The 21,557-nt window shown below is 44.0% G+C and overlaps 1 protein-coding gene across 1 annotated transcript in view; it reads left to right on the plus strand.

Annotated features, from left to right (window-relative positions):
- The first annotated feature begins 7,024 nt into the window (after positions 1-7,024).
- The window catches only part of SLC45A2 (solute carrier family 45 member 2), a 28,850-nt gene continuing 14,317 nt past the window's right edge, over positions 7,025-21,557 (plus strand). Inside the window, exons 1-5 of the mRNA XM_078861870.1 lie at positions 7,025-7,373; positions 9,108-9,278; positions 12,944-13,317; positions 17,083-17,229; positions 20,783-20,906. Coding sequence (XP_078717996.1) covers positions 7,025-7,373; positions 9,108-9,278; positions 12,944-13,317; positions 17,083-17,229; positions 20,783-20,906 — 1,165 coding nt within the window. The remainder of the gene's footprint in view (positions 7,374-9,107; positions 9,279-12,943; positions 13,318-17,082; positions 17,230-20,782; positions 20,907-21,557) is intronic.

Here is a 21,557-nt window from a genome sequence, read left to right on the forward strand (position 1 = left end):
TTTGATGGTGCATTGTCTTTAAGTTGTGCGCCTTTTGGCGTCATCTGGTCCAACCCATGTGAGACTAGGCTCTAAGGAAAGCTGTCTCGGGTGTGGACCAATCAACTTCAAGGACAGTGCATACAGAGTTATGTTTTTTGTTTGCATTTTGACTACAGGTGTTGTGGTCTATGCAAACATGACTCCTTGTTAAAAGGTGTCAGTTTTGGTTGCCAGATAGAGGGGTAAAAAAACAATTATCATAGTTCTAAGGTGTTCACCGGCAAATATGTTACAGTTCCGCAGAATGCAGACAGAATTTCCATATTGTAACGTCTGCAGTCTGTATAAAGGCTGCCGATTTGTTATGACCTTGACCTTCTATCAAAACTCAGTGCCAGAACTGTGCACAATGAGAAGTTTGTTGTTACTGCTTGGTTGCTGCCATCGATGTCTGCAATGTCTTACCCCTGGCCATACATGCTGCCAACTCCATGCCCTTATATTTATGCAGGACAGCCTCACTTAGTCTCACAAAAAAAAATCAGGTGGGTCCTGCATTGGGATGTTTGGCCTACTTCTACGAACGAGTGGCATGTGGGAGGAAACCGAAGTATCCCAAATAAAACTCACAAATCGGACGGGTGACACTCAAAGCTATACACACAGGCAGATTCAAGAACCTGTTGCTGTGCAGGGCCTCCTGCCTGCTGCCTTGTGGTACAGCTGGATTGGGAGCTCCACACATCAACTATAAATTAAATTATTTTTAAACTAAACTATTTTCTATTTTACCATGTAAGGCCCACTGAGCTATATAGCTATTCTATTTTTTTAGAAGCGACCTGGCCACAAACGATAATTAAACGAAGTGGCTTATCACGTGTAAATATATGGATCGAAAAACCGGAGGACCCGAAGAAAAATACACGCGACCACGGGGAGAGCATACAAACTCGAAATATACAGCAGGCGTCAGGGTCGGGATCGAACCCATGACCTCCTGTATACCAGTCTGCCTCAGCAGCAGATCATGCTTTCACATCTGATGACGGACGCTTGTGTTGTGCCTGAAACATCGTGATTTATTTTATTTTATACCTACGTGACTTTACCAAAAGAACCAAAGAGTATGGATTCCTGTAGTCACGAAAGCTTCAAATCAGGATATACAAGGGAGTTAACATCTCTTAGCCACCATGGCGCCTGCCAGGTAACCTACACATAAAAGGGGTACCACTTAAAGCGCCACACAGATTAATTTAATAAGAAATGATCTGTACTACTGTGTGCTGGCCAGCTTGCAGCTCAAGCCAGTACCACCTAGTATTCCCAGGCAGTATCCCATCCAAGTATTAACCAGGTCCAAATCTGCTTAGCTTTTTTATATCAATGGTATCAGGTGCATCCAGGATGAATTTAATCGTAGAAATATAATTTACAGCAGTCCCTCGGTTAACGTTTTTTTCGGTGAACGTTTCACCTCCCGTAGGACCTCATGGCTTCGACTCACGTTGACATTCTGACGAGCGGAACGTTCACGTTACGCACGTGATGGCAATTTAGGCCAATCCGAGCGCTCGTAGGTGGAGCTGAGCGTGCCCTCAGCCAATCAACGACGCCCATAGACCTCGACTGGCTTCGATTACATTACGGATTAATTATGTTAACATGCAATTGCTACAGAGTATTCAATTAACGGTTATTTCCGTGAAGAGTAGTTTTCGCGGAACGGATTCAAAACGTTACCCGAGGGACTACTGAATCGCGATATTCCAGATATTGAGTTTTTTATACAACTCAACCCAGGAGTTTTAGTGATGAATTGTGGAGAATGATCTGGTGAGCATTTTTGATCCCCTATATTTGTTTATCCTTTGTTATGAGCTAATTCTGGCGAAGAGAATATTGCGTCGATTCAAATGCGATAGCACAGGAACTAATAGAATAAGCGATCGCAATTTGAGTAGAGAACAGCTTTTTGGCCTCGGCGAAGAAGGCTTGACACTTGTTCATCTCGCTCCAGTCCCTTGGTGTTTTGAGGATGATCTGAACGATCATCAGCTGTCTCCTCTGGGCCTTCAATGTGGCTTCCACACTTCGCCCGTTTGGACTGATTGAGATGAACGCCGTTTCTCAATCAGTGGCATCGCATCTCCGATCACGCAATTCTTTGCAACGTTTTAATGGCACGGTACCATGTGGTGGTCAGTCGACAGCTGCTTGTGTTTTTTTGAGTTTGTCGCCACAAAACGCGAGCCCGGTACAATATGCCGATCGATATTGGAGGGGAATAGAAACTCCGCGAAAACTCGAATTCGGCGTGGTAGGACTGTATGTATAAGAGGGGGGGAGGAGAGAGTTGGACTCACTGCACCAGCCAAGTGGGGACCCTGCGTAGAGGTGTGAAGATCTATATGGGGAGGGAGTCTACAGCTGCTTAAAGTTCGAGTGAGCATTGTTCACTTTGTGCATATTTTGTTTCAAGGCATCTTCGAGGCAAATTTAATCTGGCCCCCTCTCTTGCAGTTACCACATCTTACTTTGGACTCGAGGTCTGTGAGCGAACACATAACTGAAGGTAGATCGTTCATGACAGATACTCACATCCAATGAAGTGTTTAAAGTTCACGTGGCACGGAGTTGGAAGTTTTCCGAGCAGAAAACATCGCATGAGGCAATGCAAGGCCTCTCCACACATACTACTGTACCAATTAATCAGATATATTGCTGCTTACAAAAGCCAAATAAATATTTAGGTAATACATTGTGGCAGTTTTCAATGTAATCGATTTATTGGCCACAACATTCCATAGCGTTGTACTGCTAGCATGTACAATTTCTTGAGGAAAAGTGCAATCATCAGACTTCAGTATGGGAGAGATAAACTCTGCTTTTCAAGCCCAAAGGGATTGTACAAGTGTAATGACAGGGTGCCACCTGTCGGCCTGGAGGGGTAATCGCGGGTATGAGCAAGTTATATAATACTAACTAAAAAGAGGGGCATATCTGGGGAACCTGCTCGAAAGTTATGGAAGGGGGCGTGGCCGGAGGCGGGGCTTGGCCACGCCGGGAGGTATATAAGGGGAATGGAACCAGAGGTTTGCGGCTGTTGTGGGTCCTGGGTCACTGGCTGCATCGCTGCTCACCATCATCTCTCTTCGTCGTCCGGCCACGTGGCCGATCCTCTGCACGGCTCTCATTGTTGTCGTCGCTACGCTAGTCAGACAGCTGTGTAGTTAGACGCCGACAATGGGGTTGTGTAGAAGGGTCGGCTATGTGTAGCCATGTAGATATGTTCTGTATAACGCCCGGTGTTGTGCCCAGTGTGAGAATAAATAAGAAGCTCTCTACACGACGTGTCTCGGAAGTCGCTCACTACACTGGTTAGCATTGAAAGTATTTCTTATGAGATTTGTAAGTACCAGAGCAGCAAGCTTGAAAACGCTGGTAACAATCCCATTTACCTCTACAGTGCCACTGTGCTAGCGAGAAAATTAGAGAGGGTATCTCATTAACTTCAAAAGCAGAAAACTAAACGTTATATGTGAAAGTACAGGGTGGCTTAAAAGGGTATTCTATTGTTAGGAATATGACGCAAACCAATTTGTTAATGTTCCCTGGAACATTATAAATTGGAGATTTGAAATATATACCGAGAGGATATTTTTAAACACTGAAAATTTGAAACTATGGCGTTGTGCATTCTCTAATTATATTTCCTTTTTTTGTGGAGTAGTAGCAGTGGAGTGCACGAGCTGCACGATGAACCCCGCGACTTGAATTTTGGCCACAACTCGCATCAATGGTGAGTTCAACTGACCAGGGGCCCACCTCCTTTTACAAACCAATACCAATCAGTGGGGTGAAGTACGGTTGAATAACCTCCACATCTAAAAAGGCATCAGATGTCCTTCATCCAAGAGTGTATTGATAAAAGTCTGGGATTATTTATTTCACACTATGTCACACAAACCACAGATATTTATAAATGCAAGTGTGGAGCAGCAGTAGAACAGTGGTTATTGAACCGGACGATATCACTGGTGAAGTATGGTAAAACAACCTACATGATCGAAATAGCATGCTCAGACCATCATCCAGCAGTGGCTTAACAAAGGGTTGTAAATCATTATTAATGCTATTTTCGAAATTGTCACGTCAACGACACAAAGGCATAAATGCAAGTGGGGTGGAGCGGTGAGGCAGTGGTTATGGTCGCCCCCACCCTCCCTCCCACAAGCCCGAAAGGACTAAGAGGCCTTCATCCAGCAGTAGATTAACAAACGCCATTACATTATTATTTGTATCACCTTGATTATTAAAAGCAGTTTTACGCTTAAAAGATGCATGCTTCATTTTGAAATGCTCCTTTACACACAGTTTCAGTTTCATTTATTTTGTATAGCCCTGTGAGCCATTCGGCTCTTGATTCGGGTGCAACCACAACAAACAAAAAACAAAAACATGAACAAGAAAACATCTTAAAGTGACTATGCGCAAACAGAAAAAGCCAGAAAAAAAACTGCAAAGTCTTCCAGAAAAAAAAGCACCGTACACCAACGCTGTGCAAAAATCCCAGTGGGATGCAAGTCAAACAACAACAACAACAACCACAAGACAACTTAGATTAAAGCCATCATTCTAACTCCGTACTACAACAAACAAACATGGCCAAACCAAAAAACTTTTCGAAATCACCAAAATAAAGCCATAAGCAATGTAACAGTGATCATAGGAACTGTGACCGAAATTTCACAATAAACGACATAAATAACATGTACCACCAAACCCTGGTTGCATGAGTCACTCCACAACAGCAGGAGCATCAGTAGGAGTATCAACATTTTTCAAATGCACCTTTAAAGATCAGCACACTAAATCAAAACACAAGATCATATGTTGCAGCGGTCATCCGGAACGAAAACATTTGATTTTAGGCCACTGAATAGTAGTGGCAGCCAGGGGTGTACAACTCCTCTAGAGCAGTTTCTAGAGCACACACATATATATGCGTATATACTATAAATGCCTCGGTTTGAGGTCGTTGTTTCCACTTGTTTATTGGTTTATTGAATGTGTACCGATCGACTGGGCGAAAAAAAGAGAGAGGAACGCCACCGTGGAACGAGAGATTCGCCGAGCTTCTCGTGGCCCTAAAGGGGGTCATTGTGTGACGTAACAGAGCTATTCGACTGAGAGGCGATGAGGGCTGATTCCTGCTCCATAATTGATGAGACAGCTCCTCCAGGTTTTTTTTTCATGTTGGATCTTTGATGGATAGCGTCCAGCATCAGGGAATGTTTGCTCGCACAGACTCCACGAATTAAGCTCATGTGACTCTTCTTGCCATCGGACAGGCAAAGCCATTTTACTGCACACACGTTCCCAAGAGGAAAGCGATTACACAGAAAGCCACTTGGACACGAGGTGGAATTAGAATTTAGTAAAACGGAATACCATAAATAGCTCGAGTTGGGCTTATATTAGGGTTTGAGCCATTATGTTGTTCAACGCATGCCAAAGGTCGTCAACCTTTAAACCAAGGGTCACAAGGGAACCGTCTGCTCAAATTAGCAGTGCCGTGCCGCTTTAGATTTTTCAACTAATTTGAGCATTTTTAGAAGAAAGAAAAATCAGCGAGCAGACATCTCGGAGCATGGGCACCCACACGCTTACAATATTATTTGCTGCCGTGTTGTCCTGGGTCAGGAAAAGCAATGCTGGAAGAACAGGCACAAACAGTTCATGAGTCATTATGCCCAGGGATGTCATCTTTTAGGAACACATTAAGTGGAGGGAGTGAATCGTCTTACAATGTTTACTAGTAGAAAGCAAATTAATTCAAGGCATTTAGAGATGAATTATGTGACGCCTGCCATCCTGCTTCTATCTGTTCTAAATGTATAGTAACATAATAATAGATGGTAATTATGGTTTTCCTTTATCAAGCATCTCCCAATGAAAGCCTCCTCATGCCATGTCACTTATCAAGGTTGCTGCCCATACTTCGCCATGCCGGGAATTTAATTCAGGTTGTTTGTTTTTTTGAGCAGTGCACTACCCACTGTGCCACCATTCCACCCCTCCCGACTCATATAGTGACATTTATGACTAGTTTTAGTTTTTATATATTTTTTTGTTATTTTGAACCCGGACCAAAATAACTGTTGTATTTACTGAATTCTGTCCCTGCCTGTCCTACACCAATTTCTCATAGCAGCTGACATGCAGCAAAATCAATCATCTTGCATTGGCCAAAAGTGAAGGCTACTGGCCCACATTCTCGGCTTGAAGTCCTGATTCAATACAACACGATTACGTGCGTGCGCTTGTGTCTCCTGAGACTAAATATTACATCTGTTGTTTATATATATGTAAAGTCAAGCATGCAAAAGGATTTATGGTTTACACGTGATATGAAGTGGTGTCCCATAAAATCACTGTTTTGGACATTTCCATACATTTGTGAAAATGTGCTTGAAATTCCACATGTTTACAAAACATAGTGTGGCGGATACTAATTGGGTTTCACCCCTAATGTACGCTTTATTTACTGAATTCAGAGAGATGAAACAGTGAACCAAATGTATAGCGAACCTTACAAAACTCAAAAAAGCCACAGAGCAAAATTACAATCTTTTTTCGAATACAGCACTAATATTCTTTCTCTTTAGTTGCACAATACAAATATGACTGTAAGAAAGTTCCCATAATCTGAAGCAACAACAAAAGTGTGGATGCCACGTGGAAAAGCTGTGATCCGCTGACCTTACACAAGAACTGCACTGTGCTGTGTGCAACAGCGCATAGACTAAAGCACATTTATGTAAAGGAATGAATGTGGTGTGATTCCGAGTCTCATGAGTGATGGTCAGATGACCAGCAACCCCGTGCCAAGCCGAGGGGAGACTTTTTGCCGGCCCTCGGGTTTAATCTCTTCGTGACGCAACGTGCCTCCGAGCGCGCTTAACAAACTCATTCGGCCTCACAAAGAGACTTCACCGGAACGTGTTGTGGACGAGACGCGCGCGCGTGTACAAGCATGGAAAACTCCGAAGGTAATAACGTCCTCGTCGAGGAGCAACGAGCGAGGCACCCCACGAGCAGGCTGCTCATGCACAGCGTCATCATGTTTGGCCGGGAGTTCTGCTATGCGGTGGAAGCTGCGTTTGTGATGCCGGTGCTGCTCAGCGTAGGTCTCCCGCGGAGCCTGTACAGCGTCGTATGGTTCATCAGCCCCTTGCTAGGCTTCGTGCTGCAGCCGATCATCGGCTCAGCGAGCGATCACTGCCACTCAAGGTTCGGGCGCCGCAGGCCGTACATCGTGGCCTTGGCGGTGCTCATGCTAACGGGGATGACGCTGTTTCTCAACGGCGACTCCATCGTTTCGGGTCAGTTTCACTGCGATGGTGGCGGCATTTGTTTGTGAGCACACATGTTTACCCAGGATAGCCTCACTGAGTCTCACCACTATTTTGAAGGAGGTGTCCTGTTAAGTTTTCACAGTAGGGGGACATTATTGCTGTGAATATTTTAACGGGGTAATTTGACGTCACATTATATTTTCGTATCTATGTTGAGCTTCTTTCACACCTTACGTCGCCAACCTTGTAAATCGGAGGTGCGAGGAAAGGACAACAAACTAAACACAAAGCAGTTCTAAAAAATTGAGTAGATTTAAAAGTGCATAGCTCCAGTGGCTTCCTTATATCGGAAGGAAGAGCATTCCAGACGGCTGCAGAAGCGCATCTGAAAGCTTGTGATGTAGTAATCGACTTTGTTCAATGGCTCGCCAAAAGCCACTGCGAAGATGACCAGGATTTGCCTGATGGTTGATGTTTCTTGACGAGACTAGCAAGGTACTTAAGGGGGACCCCATGACGAAAGCGTGGTCGTTGTGGGGAGCCAGGGCAAGGATCGGCTGCAAGGTGTCTCTCCCTCCTCGTCGCGGAGCGGTGTTGGATGGACCCCCGCTCCGGGCAGACCAATGGGAGAGCCAAAGGGATAGCCGAGGGTAGGGTCCCGAGTATTCAGTAAGGGTCGGTAAGGAGAGGGTTCCTCTCTCCTCGTCGCCGAAGTGGTGTTGGCTGAACCTTTGATCCGGGCAGAAGAGTGAGAGAGTCCCAAAGGATAGCGGAGGGCAGGACCCAGATAGCATTCAGTGTCCGGGGTAAAGGACCAAGATAGAGAGCACTTATCCCTGGTGTGAACATATAGTGCTGAGTCTAACAGTGTTTAATAAACAGCAACAGCCCTTATAGTATTCCTCGTCTCCGCGTGGTTTTACTGCACAACATATGGTTAATACACCAATAGTATTAATCAGGATGACTGATGGATTCCAACCGTGCATCTCTGGAATAAGCCGCATGTGCGCTCATGCGAGGCCCATGTCACCACCATAATGTCAGAATGAACAACCAGAGTGAAAACTGGAAATTGTATTTTTAGCAGACATGTTAACATGGCACAATAAAATAAATAAATACTCGGTGATAATATGAAAGATATTGATATTTGAAATTTCAAGCTCAGAATTGCTATCCTGGTTAATATTAATCTTATTGCACATGAGTTGCGTTCGATGCACAACATGATATATATGTTGTGAATATGACTGGAGAAGATGTATTGAAGCGGATTATGCTAGATTGATAAGCAGGTTTGTGTCGGTGCTGTATTACATTTCATTGATTATGCATGCTGTAAAAGGAAAGGCAATATACAAAGATAATCAGAATGGGCTACATTATTCACACCTGGCAAAAGGAAATTGCAATAAAAAAACATAATTTTGATCCAAGGCCTGGACTGGGCCACTGGACAATGGGGAATTTGGCAAAGCCAGTTCTGGAGCTGGGCCACAAACATAGCCCACCGTATATGTAAACTGCAACCAGCTGGTGACTTATTTAAATTGGCAGAATGTGCAGTGGATAAACTACAAAGCTGAGTAAGCATCCGGGTTGCCTGGTGGCTCAGTGGAACCCCGTTTGACTCCCTGACCCGCTTCTTCTCTGGAGTGGCTGACGGTTTTTTGAACGCATTGGGGCAGTGAGCTAATATTGACCCATGCATTCATACTAAGGCACCGTTGTCCAATCGCTCTTGTCTTCTCGCGGCAGAAATTTCCGAGAACAATAGCCCAACTTGGGCCATCGTGATCTGCATGTTTGGAGTGGTGCTGTTTGACTTCTCCGCTGACTTTATTGATGGCCCCATTAAAGCCTATCTATTTGATGTTTGCGCTCACGCTGACAAGGAGCGTGGATTGCAGATGCAGGCTCTGCTGACAGGTACTCACGTGGAATACAAACACTGTGTCACAAGATCCAATCGCAAATGGATTTTAATCTTTCCAAATTGACTAACCCTGTGAGGCGATGAAGTGTATATTTTTTATCGAAAGATGTGGTAAAGTATTTTTTTCAATTATGTTTCAGTACAAGCAATGCACTCACTGCATGTTGTATAAATGTTTAACACGTAGGCTTTCGCGACCAGTATTATTCATAGTACGTGATTTCTCCATAAGGAATTGTAATATGTATTGTGTATCTTACCTATAAATGTTATTTTTGTCTGTCTGTGTGTATGTGTTCGCACTCTTGCGAAGGATTTGGCTCTCAAACGGTGGGGTTTTACATAAAAAAATAATAGCAAACCGTAAGCCCAGTGGTGAGCAAGCGCTATTCCTTTTTTCCGTCCGTCAACTTTAAAGTAGCTAAATTAACGAGTTAGTGCGATTTCTATTTATTTATTCATTGATACTTAGTCACGCTCGACCATACCAACTCACACGCCTTGGGTGGGGGGGGGGCTACCAAGTCACACGCGTTCGGCGGGGGTGAGGGGGACATTTTCTTTCGCGTTAAAAATGCAATAAAAATACCCAAAACGCTGAGCTAAATTCTTCACAGTTTGATGTCCCCCCCCCCACCCCGATGCGTGCAGTTACTACTGTTCAGTCGGTAGATGCTACCACTATGGGCCGTAGATATTACTGCAGAGCGGGCGGGGGGATCGTGTTTGTGTGTGTGTGTACGTCGATGTGTGTGTGTGTAAGTCCAAGTGTGTGTGTCAGTCCATGTGTGTGTGTCTGTGTGTGAGTCGCTGTGTGTGTAAGTCAATATGTCTGCATGTCAGTCGATGTGTGCGTGTGGCTCTATGTGCGTGTGTGAGTCAATGTGTGTTTGTGTGTCTATGTGTCAGTCGATGTGTGTGTGTACGTCGATGTGTGTGTGTGGGTCCATGTGTGTGTGTAAGTCGATGTGTGTGTGTGTACGTCGATGTGCGTGTGTAAATCCATTTGTGTGTGTCAGTCCATGTGGGTGTGTCAGTCTATGTGTGCGTCGCTGTGTATGTGTAATAAACCTCTTGGAAACGGCTTGTGGAATCGGTCCTTTTATTTCACTTCTTCAGTTCACAAACACTCCCCGTTGCTGGCAGGCAACGGGAAGCGGGCAGACAGCCCACAAGAGACGCACCGCCACGTGGCACGTGGAGCCCCGCTCGTGCGTGGCCCCCCTCTCTCTTCGTTCCGTGTCTGACCACGTGTCTCTGATCTCTCCCCTTATTTAACGCCTGGGTCACGTGGTACACTCCAGCCAATCCTTAATAGCCTGCGCCGAATGTTCCAGATTCCCCATCAACTCCCGGGACCACGCCCCTTACTTGTCTTCCCATTGGCTGAGGCCAGGACCAGCAGAACCAATCACCCTAGCTGACATCCCGTGATCACGCCGAGGCCATGCTCCCAGGCTCTCCCCCCATTGGCTGTAAAGCGGGACCGGCAGAGCCGATCACCACGTGAGCCGGACATAGGCTCTTATTACATATGTGTAAGTCGATATGTCTGCATGTCAGTCGATTTGTGTGTGTGGCTCTATGTTCGTGTGTGAGTTGATGTGTGTTTATGTGTCTATGTGTGTCAGTCGATGTGTGTATGTGTGAGTCCATATGTGTGTGTGAGTCAATGTGTGTGTGTGAGTCGATGTGTGTGTGTGTGTGTGTAAGTCTATGTGTGTGTGTAACTCCATGTGTGTGTATCTACAGTCGGTGTGTGCGTGAGTCGCTGTGTGTGTGTGTGCAAGTCAATGTGTGTGTGTGAGTCGATGTGTGTATGTGTCGCTGTGTGTGTGTAAGTCGATATGTCTGCATGTCAGTCGATGTGTGTGTGTAGCTCTATGTTCGTGTGTGAGTCGATGTGTGTTTGTGTGTCTATGTGTGTCAGTCGTTGTGTGTGTGTACGTCGATGTGTGTATGTGTGAGTCCATGTATGTGTGTGTTAGTCCATATGTGTGTGTAAGTCCATATGTGTGTGTGTGTGTAGGGCGTTGTGTGTGAGTCTATGTGTGTGTGTAAGTCCATGTTTGTGTGTGTCTTAGTCGATATGTGTATGTGTAAGTACATATGTGTGTGTATGTCGATGTAAGTGTGAGTCTATGTATGTCTTTGTGCGAGTCGATGTGTGTGTGTGAGTTGCTGTATGTGTGTACGTCGAATAATGTGTGTACCTCCATGTGTGTGTATCTAAAGTCGATGTCTGTGAGTCCATATGTGTGTGTGTGTAAGTCTATGTGTTTGTGTGTGTGGGTCAATGTCTGTAAGTGTGTGTAAGTCGATGTGTGTGTCCATCTTTTTCGCCCGGGCAATGCCGGGTACTTCCCGCTAGTTACTTAATAATACGCTTCCAGTCTGCGCTAAGCCTGGAGCTATCAAAGCGTATTATTAAGTAATACACAATACATATTACAATTCCTTATAGAGAAATCACATACTACTTAACTGATTACTAACCTCTTATATAATTACAGTAACTCCCCACCTCCGACTCTGATCTCGAATCCTGATGGTGTTCAACAATGATGACGTCGTCCTGCACTATTTAAGACTGGAAGCAGGTGGATGGCTTCACTATTCTGGCAAATCGCCCGAAGATGCTGGATATAATTACCAGCGTAACGTCGTACTCATATTGTAAATGTTGTGGATCCACTCTTCAACACACCAGTGGGTTGAAGAAGTAACTAATTGTCGTTTTGTTAACGTGACACATATCTTACTGATTGGCGGTGTCGGGTGGTGGAGGGTTGCGACACATTTATACTTACGCGATCTAACCCAAAAACCTCTATTATGAATCTATTAATGTTGTTTGTAAATTCAATTTTTAAAATCATCATGAAATTTGACAAGCAGTACACAGAGTTTTTATGGCTTAGATGCCTTTAACTGATAAACACTATACATTTTACTTTTTTGTTTTTCAGAACATAGTTCATACATAAGGTAAAGATGCACAGCATGTGAAGGATGCGGGAGTCAGATGCTTGCTCACCCCACTGCTGGTGTAAGGGCCTCCACTATAGGGAGCTCTAGAGAGACCCTCTAGAGTCTAGAGGGTATTTAGCAGAGGTGTGGACTCGAGTCATGTGACTTGGACTCGAGTCAGACTCGAGTCATGAATTTGATGACTTGCGACTCGACTTGGACTTGCATAACAATGACTTTGTCCCACCTATGAGATGTGGACTCGAGTCATGTGACTTGGACTCGAGTCAGACTCGAGTCATGAATTTGATGACTTGCGACTCGACTTGGACTTGCATAACAATGACTTTGTCCCACCTCTGGTATTTAGCCTACTCTTCCACGCTGGACAGACATCATGAAACAGTTGGGATCCCCGACACTTTATGGACAAACCAAAGTGGCTCCATGTTTCAACCGTAATTGTTGGACAGCGGAAGGGAATTGATGTTAGTCATTTGCCCCCCCTCCCCAAAAAAAATGCTGCTGCAAATTCCCAAACATTTGTAAATTGTGTTTCATCGTGCACTTTACAGATTGCGCGGAACGACCGTGCAATCCGAGTGCTTTTCAGCGGGCAGCATTTAGTGTTCATTGTCCGAAGCTTTCAATGCTCCATTTGAAATCACTGCCTCACTTCACCCTCCAGGACTTGGCGGAGCACTCGGGTACCTGACGGGCGCCATTGACTGGAAGAGCACTTTCCTGGGCCCTGCCTTTGGCTCGGAGTACCACATCATCTACCTGTTTGTGGCCATCGTCTTGTCTTCGGTGGTGATCATGCACCTTGTCAGCATCCCCGAGATGCCCCTCTCCAGGGAGCAAAGGCGGCACGAAGAGCCGGCAAAAACTAACGGGGTCTATGAGCGAGTAGCCACACAGTCGGCAGGCTATGTTGGTTTGTACGGAAGCACAGACGATGTGGCCAACGGAGTGCCGTATCATGCCGACACGAGGTCCCTGACTCAGGACCCGCTGAGTAATGGTGTACTATCTAAGCCTCCTGTCGGAAACTTTAAACAGGTGAGTTGTTCCTCTGGTGGTAAATCCCAAAATTGTGCTTGTTTTGTATGTATGTTGAACTTCTTTCGCACCGTACATAGCCAACCGTGCTAAAGGGAGGTGTGGGGGAAGGGCAACAAACTAAACACAGCAGTTCTAAGGAAATGAGTTTTAAATCTAGATTTAAAAGTGCATAGCTCTAGTGGCTTCCTAATATAGGAAGGAAGAGCGTTCCAGACAGCCACAGAAGCGCATATTAAAGCGCGCGATGTGATGACCGTCTTTCTTTGATGGTTACGCAAAAGCCGCTACGAGGATGACCGGAGTTTGCATTATGGTCATTGACGAGATGAGCAAAATATTGTGGTTCATTTCTGGCAAGCACTTTTTGTATAATGAGTGTGACCTTAAATAAAGAAATATGAATTGCTTCATAGAGATCAGTTATTTTTGAATAAGAAGTATGAGGGGCTTTCTTTCACGTAAATGTGATGACAAAATTACACTTAAGATACTGATTTATATGCAATTTATATAATAGCATATACGTAAACTATTTTGGCAACTAAGGGACTAAACCTGACTGAGACGACATCTACTGAGAGGTGGCGGCGGCTTGGGAAGGCCGTCATCCAGCAGTGGATTGAGCATGGCTGATGATCTCTATAATTTGTAGATTCTTTCATCTGCACGGTATAGATTAACTGCACACACGTGACACGGTTCGGAGTGGAATTAACTGCCATGTGAGGATCATTCTCCTAAAACATCAGCTGATTAACGTGGATGATTTTTCAAATGTCAAAATAAATAAGCAGCCAATGTGTCTCCTTCCGATATTCGTCTGTTCATGTAAAAAAAACAATTCTCACACAACCCATCAGTCGCACAGCCCTGTGGTAGTGCGTAAATTCAGCAGCATTGTTTCAAGACGAGCAAACTGTGGACCGATGTCGACGTGTCCGTTTTCTCATCAGCAGAGGCAGGCTTGCTGTAATTCCAGTTTGACGCAAAATTATGGAACACAGCTCAAAAAAGTCATCGGGCAGAATATAAAATGTCACCTAATTGTATTTAACTACATCTACTTTATTATTAATTGTGCTTGTGACCCCAGAAAGGCCTCACTGAGCCTCCTGGCTGTTTTTTTAGGAAGCTCCTGCCAATTTTGGCGTGTAAATTGCAATGTGAACCATTACAAGGGGCACACAATGGCCTGCTCCAGTGAATGATGTCATGGGATGTTTAATGTCCACTGTGAAGAAGATGGCGCGTATTTTTACGGTTATTTAGTATGGCTATACACCCACAGTATAAATCAAGGCAGCTGCTGGATTCGAACCGTGAGCCTGCGAATGAATTACCTTTAGGCCGTGTTATCGTCGGATGACATGAAATGCCTTTTAATGAGATGCTAAATAGTGTTCTATAACTGGATTCAGTTTTGGTGCTGCTTAAACTGAGACTGTATAATAGCAGGATCGTATCCTGTCGGCACTATGCAATGTAAATGGATGCTTTTTTGAATGAGGGCTGTATGGTACAAAAGGAATCTATTGTTTTCCGTTTTACTGAATACAGCGTTACAATAAATCCATGGGGGAGAAATAGGCAGGATGGGGAAGTCATGCAGAAAAAAATGTGTATTACATGTACCACAATGTTTGGTACATATTTTAATCATATGTGGCAGGATAAAAACAGTCCACAAACCTACACAATGGTATTTGGCATATGGCAGGAATTGCAGAAACTTTCAGCGCATTAAAACGAATTCAAAACTTTAACGACATCGTTATCACCAGCAGCAGCAACAGTAGCAGCCATGGCCTATCTATCCACTGCTGGATGAAGGCCTTCACACACCATTGCTGCCATGATCCTGTGATGCCAATGAATAATCGCACCTTTGTACATTAATCTATCTTTGCTCCATGTAGGTTGTTTATACGACGCTTTAAATATTTATGAGAATTTTTATACACTTTTTTATATGCTTGTAATATATAAAGCGCAGAGTCAGCTGATGCAGCCCACTCGATTTCCGAGTTCAATACTTGAAGAAACTCGAAGCTGTTTGAGCAAAAAAACGTCACCGAATGTCGATTTTAAAAACAGTCACGAAAGTATTAAGCCACTGGTGAGGATACATTTTTTGTTCAGAATTTGACCAAGACATTGCCGCGTGTAAATACTATCTTTGTAAATACGACAATCTTGTCGGCTGATGGAGGGGTTAATGACTAATTCTGGCATGATAGAACTACGTGGCCCAACCCAAGGATAGTTAAGGATCAACCAATTGTGTGTTCGCAACTGTGCACCCGGTGAGCTATATCACAATAAAAATCGCTGAGCAAGTTGATTGAAAGTAGAGTCTGCCTTTAATGTGAGCAACAGGTTGTGCAACCAACCGCTCACAACTGGCAACAGAGGCATCCGCGTAGAAGCGTTGCAGTTGTATGCAACCAAGTTGTGCCACAAGTCGCTGAATATGGATGTGCCTTGAGAGATAACACCACTTTTTAAAAAACTCAGAACAAATGCAGATGGCATGCTGTGAATTTAGTGAATATCTTTGTGATTTACCTTATTTCAATGACAACGTTCCCTACAGTCGTATACATCTGTAGTGGCGTAACACGTGCAGGGTTTGCAAATAGTTGCATTATGTACGGGGTTGCAGACAGTAAGTTCAGCTAAGGATAAGCAGGTGCAGGCGGGTGGCCTGTGTGACAGCAGACAGAGAGACGCCAGCAATTAGGGAAAGAGGCAGTGATTGGCTGGCTGCAAATGCAAACGCGGAGTAGGCGCCACAGAGTCGAGAGATCAGGGGAAGAACACGTGCGAGAGGCGTCGGGAAGATGCCGGCTTAATGAGGGCCATCTGAGGGCACTTAATGAGGAGATGGATAAAAGGGGAACGTGTGAGGCAGAGGAGTTGAGTTGGTTGGAGTGAAGACACGAGTGAATTCAAGAGAAGTCCGGGACCCCGCTCGCCACACCTCGTCCTCTCCAGCGGTGTTGGCTGATCCCCCACTGGAGGCACGGGCGAGTTTGGAGGGGGTGAGGGTAGACAGGCTAGCAGTAGAGAGGCTATCGGAATCTTAAGTGGGAGTGTGATAAGGCTAGCAGCAGAGAAGCTAGAGGAGTGTAAAGTGAGAGGCTAGCAGTGGAGAAGCTGGCAGAGTGCAACATAGCAGGCTAGCGGAGCGAAAGAGAGTTGATTGGAGCGTAGCAGACGAGCAGTTCAAGAGGAACAGTTGAGACGGAGATGTGTGGGTGTTGAACGCGAGGAGTTCTGTACAAAAAAGTGACAGGAGAAAAAGAAGTTGTCCGTGTGAAAAAATACCACTACACATCCAAATAAGGAGAGCTCATTACAGGATAATTCTTCCCTTACAGGATGTACTACTGTGGGCTTCATTTCACTCTCAATATGCCATTAGACAGGGCATAACTCATGTGTCTTTGTTCTCATGCCATTGAGATAGTGGGAGCTCTGTCTTTCACTACACTCTTTCACGGTCATTATCCGTGCATATTTGAGTAAAGAATGAGATGCAGTATTTTCAAACGCAGTTCAGGACCTTCATGGTAAATGCGATATCAATGCAATGCTTTTGTGCCGCATGCATTGGAATTGCCATACATATATTACGTGCCTTGTTTAAATGTTTGTCTGAACACACGCATGCACACACACAAACACGTGAATGTCACGCGCATACGCTCACACATGCACGCCCGTGTGCACACGTGCGCGCATGCACACAAACACAAGCAGCTGCCACAACGCCGGATGAGCCTCCGGAGACTCCTGAGTGCCCTTGCCAGCATGCCGTGGACACTGCGGCGCCTGTGCATCAGTCACCTCCTGGGATGGATGGCCTTTCTCTCCATCATGCTTTTCTTCACTGACTACATGGGCCAGGTACTACTCGGCCATAAAAACAACATGCCTTCTTGTCTCGTCCGCCATTTGTCTGTCTGCCTATTCACCCATCTGTCTGGTACGCCGTGGTGGCAAGATGTTAACTCCCTCACCAGGTATGCAGGAGGTTCGACCCCGACCCTGACACCTGTATATTTGGAGTTTGCACATTCTCCCCTTGGTTGCGTGGATTTTTCTCCAGGTCCTCCGGTTTTTCCCTCCATATTTAGAATCGTGTGTGTTTAAGAGTATTTGGCTGCGATAAATTTCCACATGATAAGCCCACTTCGTTGAGCTTTCATTTGTGGCCAGATCGCTTCTGAAAAAGAGCTACGTAGCTCAGTTGGCCTTACCTGGTAAAATTAAAAAAAATAGTTTAGGTAGTTTTAGTTTACATTCATTAACAAGGTAGCCAGATCGAATGACCTCAGTACTGTATTTTCTCCCACAACATACAGTGAGGGAAAAAAGTATTTGATCCCCTGCTGATTTTGTACGTTTGCCCACTGACATGCAAATCAATTCATAACATTTTTGACATGCGTTTTTCTAGATTTTGTTGTTATTCTGTCTCTCGCTGTTCAAATAAACCTACCGTTAAAATTATAGACTGATCATTTCTTTGTCAGTGGGAAAACGTACAAAATCAGCAGGGGATCAAATACTTTTTCCCCTCACTGTACGCTTAGGCTCTATGATAAGTTGCTTCAGTTTGGTAGTTGGACCCTTCGGCATTTACATCTGAATTGTAAGCATCTTAAACACTGTCTGATGGGGCTTAGGCAACTTATAATGACCCAAAGTTTTGAAATACACGAGCTTTTTAGTTATTTATTTAAATTTTTAAATTCTAATCTTTAGGAGTATTAGGATTTACTTGCGTGTATTTTAGCGTGTGCACACACGGACTTTCTGTTTGACACATCTCGCACTAATCATTTGTCACAAGCCACCGCTGTGTTATGCTGTCGCACGCCAGAATCTCCCCCTTTTTGTGATATACTTCCAGTAAACATGGATCATTGTTAGCTGTAGCATAAATTTAGAACACTTTTTTCAGACTCTCTTTATTCTCTATGCTTATGACTAACTGCCTTTGTCCGCAGGATAAATACGTGCACGTTTTCTCTGCATCATCTTTAGATACTGGTCGCATTTAGATGCGGTGTAAATCCACTGTTGCATTGTATTGTAGCTGTACATCAACAGAGTGCGTAGACAAATGATTTGGCCAGCCGTGTTGTGGCGTTTGCAGAGCCATGAATACCCAATGTAGCACATTAGCGAGATATCAGCTACCCAGAGACGAACAGTGATGAATGTAAGAATATTTGAATAAATCTATGAATAGACACTCGTATTTGTCAACCCCTTAATACATATAATCTGAGCAGCTATATGCTTGAAAGAAAACGAAATTAGCAAATCTGAATGCAGTCTAAGCTGGTTAAATAAATATCATTGATCATTTTCATATATTTACAGTAAGCTCTTGGTCAAATATAGTTGCTCAATGTACAATTCAACAATTTAATGTTGGCCTAGAGACAGCTAAAATATTGACATTGTTTTACATTAAAGTGATTTATTAGTCAAATGAACATTAAGGTAGTGCTTATCTCCTGTCTAGAGCTCTGAGCCAGCAGTGCAAAGTCCTCTTTTCTTTGTGGAGTTTCTCCATATGATAACCACTGTTGACCTCCCCACAAAGTGGTACTAATTTTATCTACCGCAGGAGGGATGATGGGCTGAGTCAACCCTCGATCAGGATTTTAATTTGCGATATTTCGATTGCGAGCCGCTCACTCTTATGGGTGCCACCGTGGCGAGATGTTAAATAACTCGCCTGGTATACGGGAGGTTGTGGGTTGGATCCCAACCATCATGCCTGTATATTTGGAGTTTGCATGTTCTCTCTGTGGTCGCGTGGATTTTTCTCAGGGTCGTCTGGCTTTCCCCTCCACATTTCGAAATGTGCGTTTAGAGTATTTGTCTGCTATACATTTCCAAATGATAAGCCACTTCGTTGAGCTATCATTTGTGGCCAGGTCGCTTCTGAAAAAGAGCTACATAGCTCAGTGGGCCTTACCTGGCAAAATAAAAAAGTATTTTATAGTTCAGTTTCACTTATTTGTTTAGTGCCAAAGTGAGCAGTGATGGAGAGCAGCAGAAGTACATGTGGGCATACTAATCACCTCCTTGAGACATAAGCTCATCTGAACAGAAAATAATAATGGGAAAAGAGATCATAATTCATGTGCTCACAAAGCCAGTGGAACCTGATAAAAATGAACGTGAAATGAGGATTAATTAAGATTATAATTAATGAGGGCTTTCATTAGGCGGGCATTTAAGTAATACTGTATATCACAAAGGCTCACACATCTGTTGCCGCGCTTGAATCACAGTCATATAAAATACATCCTTTAAAGTTTGTGGTTATTCTATTTATCTAATAAGCATTAAATACATTTCTCTTTTCTACTAAAGTGTAAGCAAGATTACATAACATTACATGTGGCTCATTGTGTAATTGAACAGTTTTAATACTAAATTTAAAAAAAGGTTTGCTGGCTGGATTTCTGGCTGCCTAGCTCGATTCCTGGTTGGCTGACATGCAGGTGCGCACGTGGTGATGTCACCGCACATGTTTGGGTAAAGACGTCACCCACATCCCACGGCGTTGAGTCTGGTTCATGCGTCGCGGCAATATCACACCTCTCCTCCTCACCCCCTATTCCGGATGTGTATCACACTCGAAGTGCGATAGAGGAGAGAGAAACAGGGGAGACGAGAGGAACGGAGTGGTGAGGGCGTGAAGAGAGTGAAATGGGGCGTGAAATGGAGAGGAAAGAAAGCGAGCAAAATGGAAAGAGGACAGCGGAGGACAGCGACAACCAATGGCAGGCAGGATTAGGAAGAGTCAAGATAGATTGAGATGGGGAAGGGGGAGATGGGAAGAAGGGGATCAATGGTGAGAGGTGAGAGAGAAACAGGTGGGAGATACTGTATAGGGGGGAGGGAATTGGGTGAGGTAGAATAGAGCAAGGGGAGGAATGTAGAGGGGGGTGAGTCGTCGAAGAGGGAACAGAGGAATTGATAAACAGAAAAATACATTTCGATTTAAAGCTTTCGTGACTGCAGGGATTCATCTTCTTGGTTCTTTCGGTAAAGTCACGTAGAAGGTGACTTTACCGAAAGAACCAAGAAGAGAAAAATACATAATGAGAAATCACGATAAATCAGAATATACATTACAGAGAAGGAAAGAGAAGAGTAGAGCCAGGACTCTGCAAGATTAAAGTTGTGTTGGATGGCTAGCTGGGACAGATGGATCGTCACATTCAAAGGATGCTAGTCTATCACAAAATTAATTCAAGACAGTAGCAATGCCAGAAATGCTAAATTCATTTAAAAATACACACATTCATTCTGTATGAGATCTGGATTAACTGCAAATCAACCATTGCTTCATTTGTTGTTGGTGTATATTTTTCTTCCCACCCCCCGCCGCCCCCCTAATGATCAACGTCATTGGGATTTTGTGCCACAGATTGTCTATAAAGGAGATCCATATGCCAAGCATACCTCCTCCGAGTACAGGCTGTACGAGGACGGGGTTGAGATTGGGTGCTGGGGGATGTGCATCAACGCTCTGTCATCTGCCATCTACTCGTGTGAGCGCCAGCTACGCACGCTTATCACCATTATTATTGCCGCATAAAATAACGATCGCTGCTGAAGTTGACCACGCACATATTCCAACATGTTTGTTGGAGCAATTGCTGTTTGTTAATGACTGTAAACATTAAGTGTGAATCACTACAACTGTGTTGGATACCTTTCTAAAAAAAGAAAACAACTTAAAAGTAAAACAATGTGTACAGTGATTTTTTTTTACAAAGCTTGGTTATCTAAAAAACATAAAGATGTAATTGCAACAATTATGAAACATTCTTTGGATCTTTCGGTAAAGCCACGTAGATATAAAAAATAATAAAAACTAAAATAATAACAATATCACGACGTTTCGATCGCAACACAAGCAATCGTCACCAGGTGGCTTTACCGAAAGACCCAAAGATTATGTTCCTGTGGTCACGAAATCTTTAAGTCAAGATTTAATTATGACACAATTATAACCTTCAATCGCTGTCAACATTGTGCTCATAATTCTTCGGATTCTATCGCAATGATGAGTTATGGTTCCATCATTCTTGTGAAGGGTAACCAATTGTGAATTGCCAATTATCAACCGTAGTTTTTATGATTTCGTGCCTCCAATGTTTGCTGTGACATCTTCCTTCATTTTTGTCGCATGTTTTCAG

This window comes from Lampetra fluviatilis, chromosome 13 (genome assembly GCF_964198595.1).
Source record: "Lampetra fluviatilis chromosome 13, kcLamFluv1.1, whole genome shotgun sequence".
In the NCBI taxonomy this organism is placed as follows: Eukaryota; Metazoa; Chordata; class Hyperoartia; order Petromyzontiformes; family Petromyzontidae; genus Lampetra; species Lampetra fluviatilis.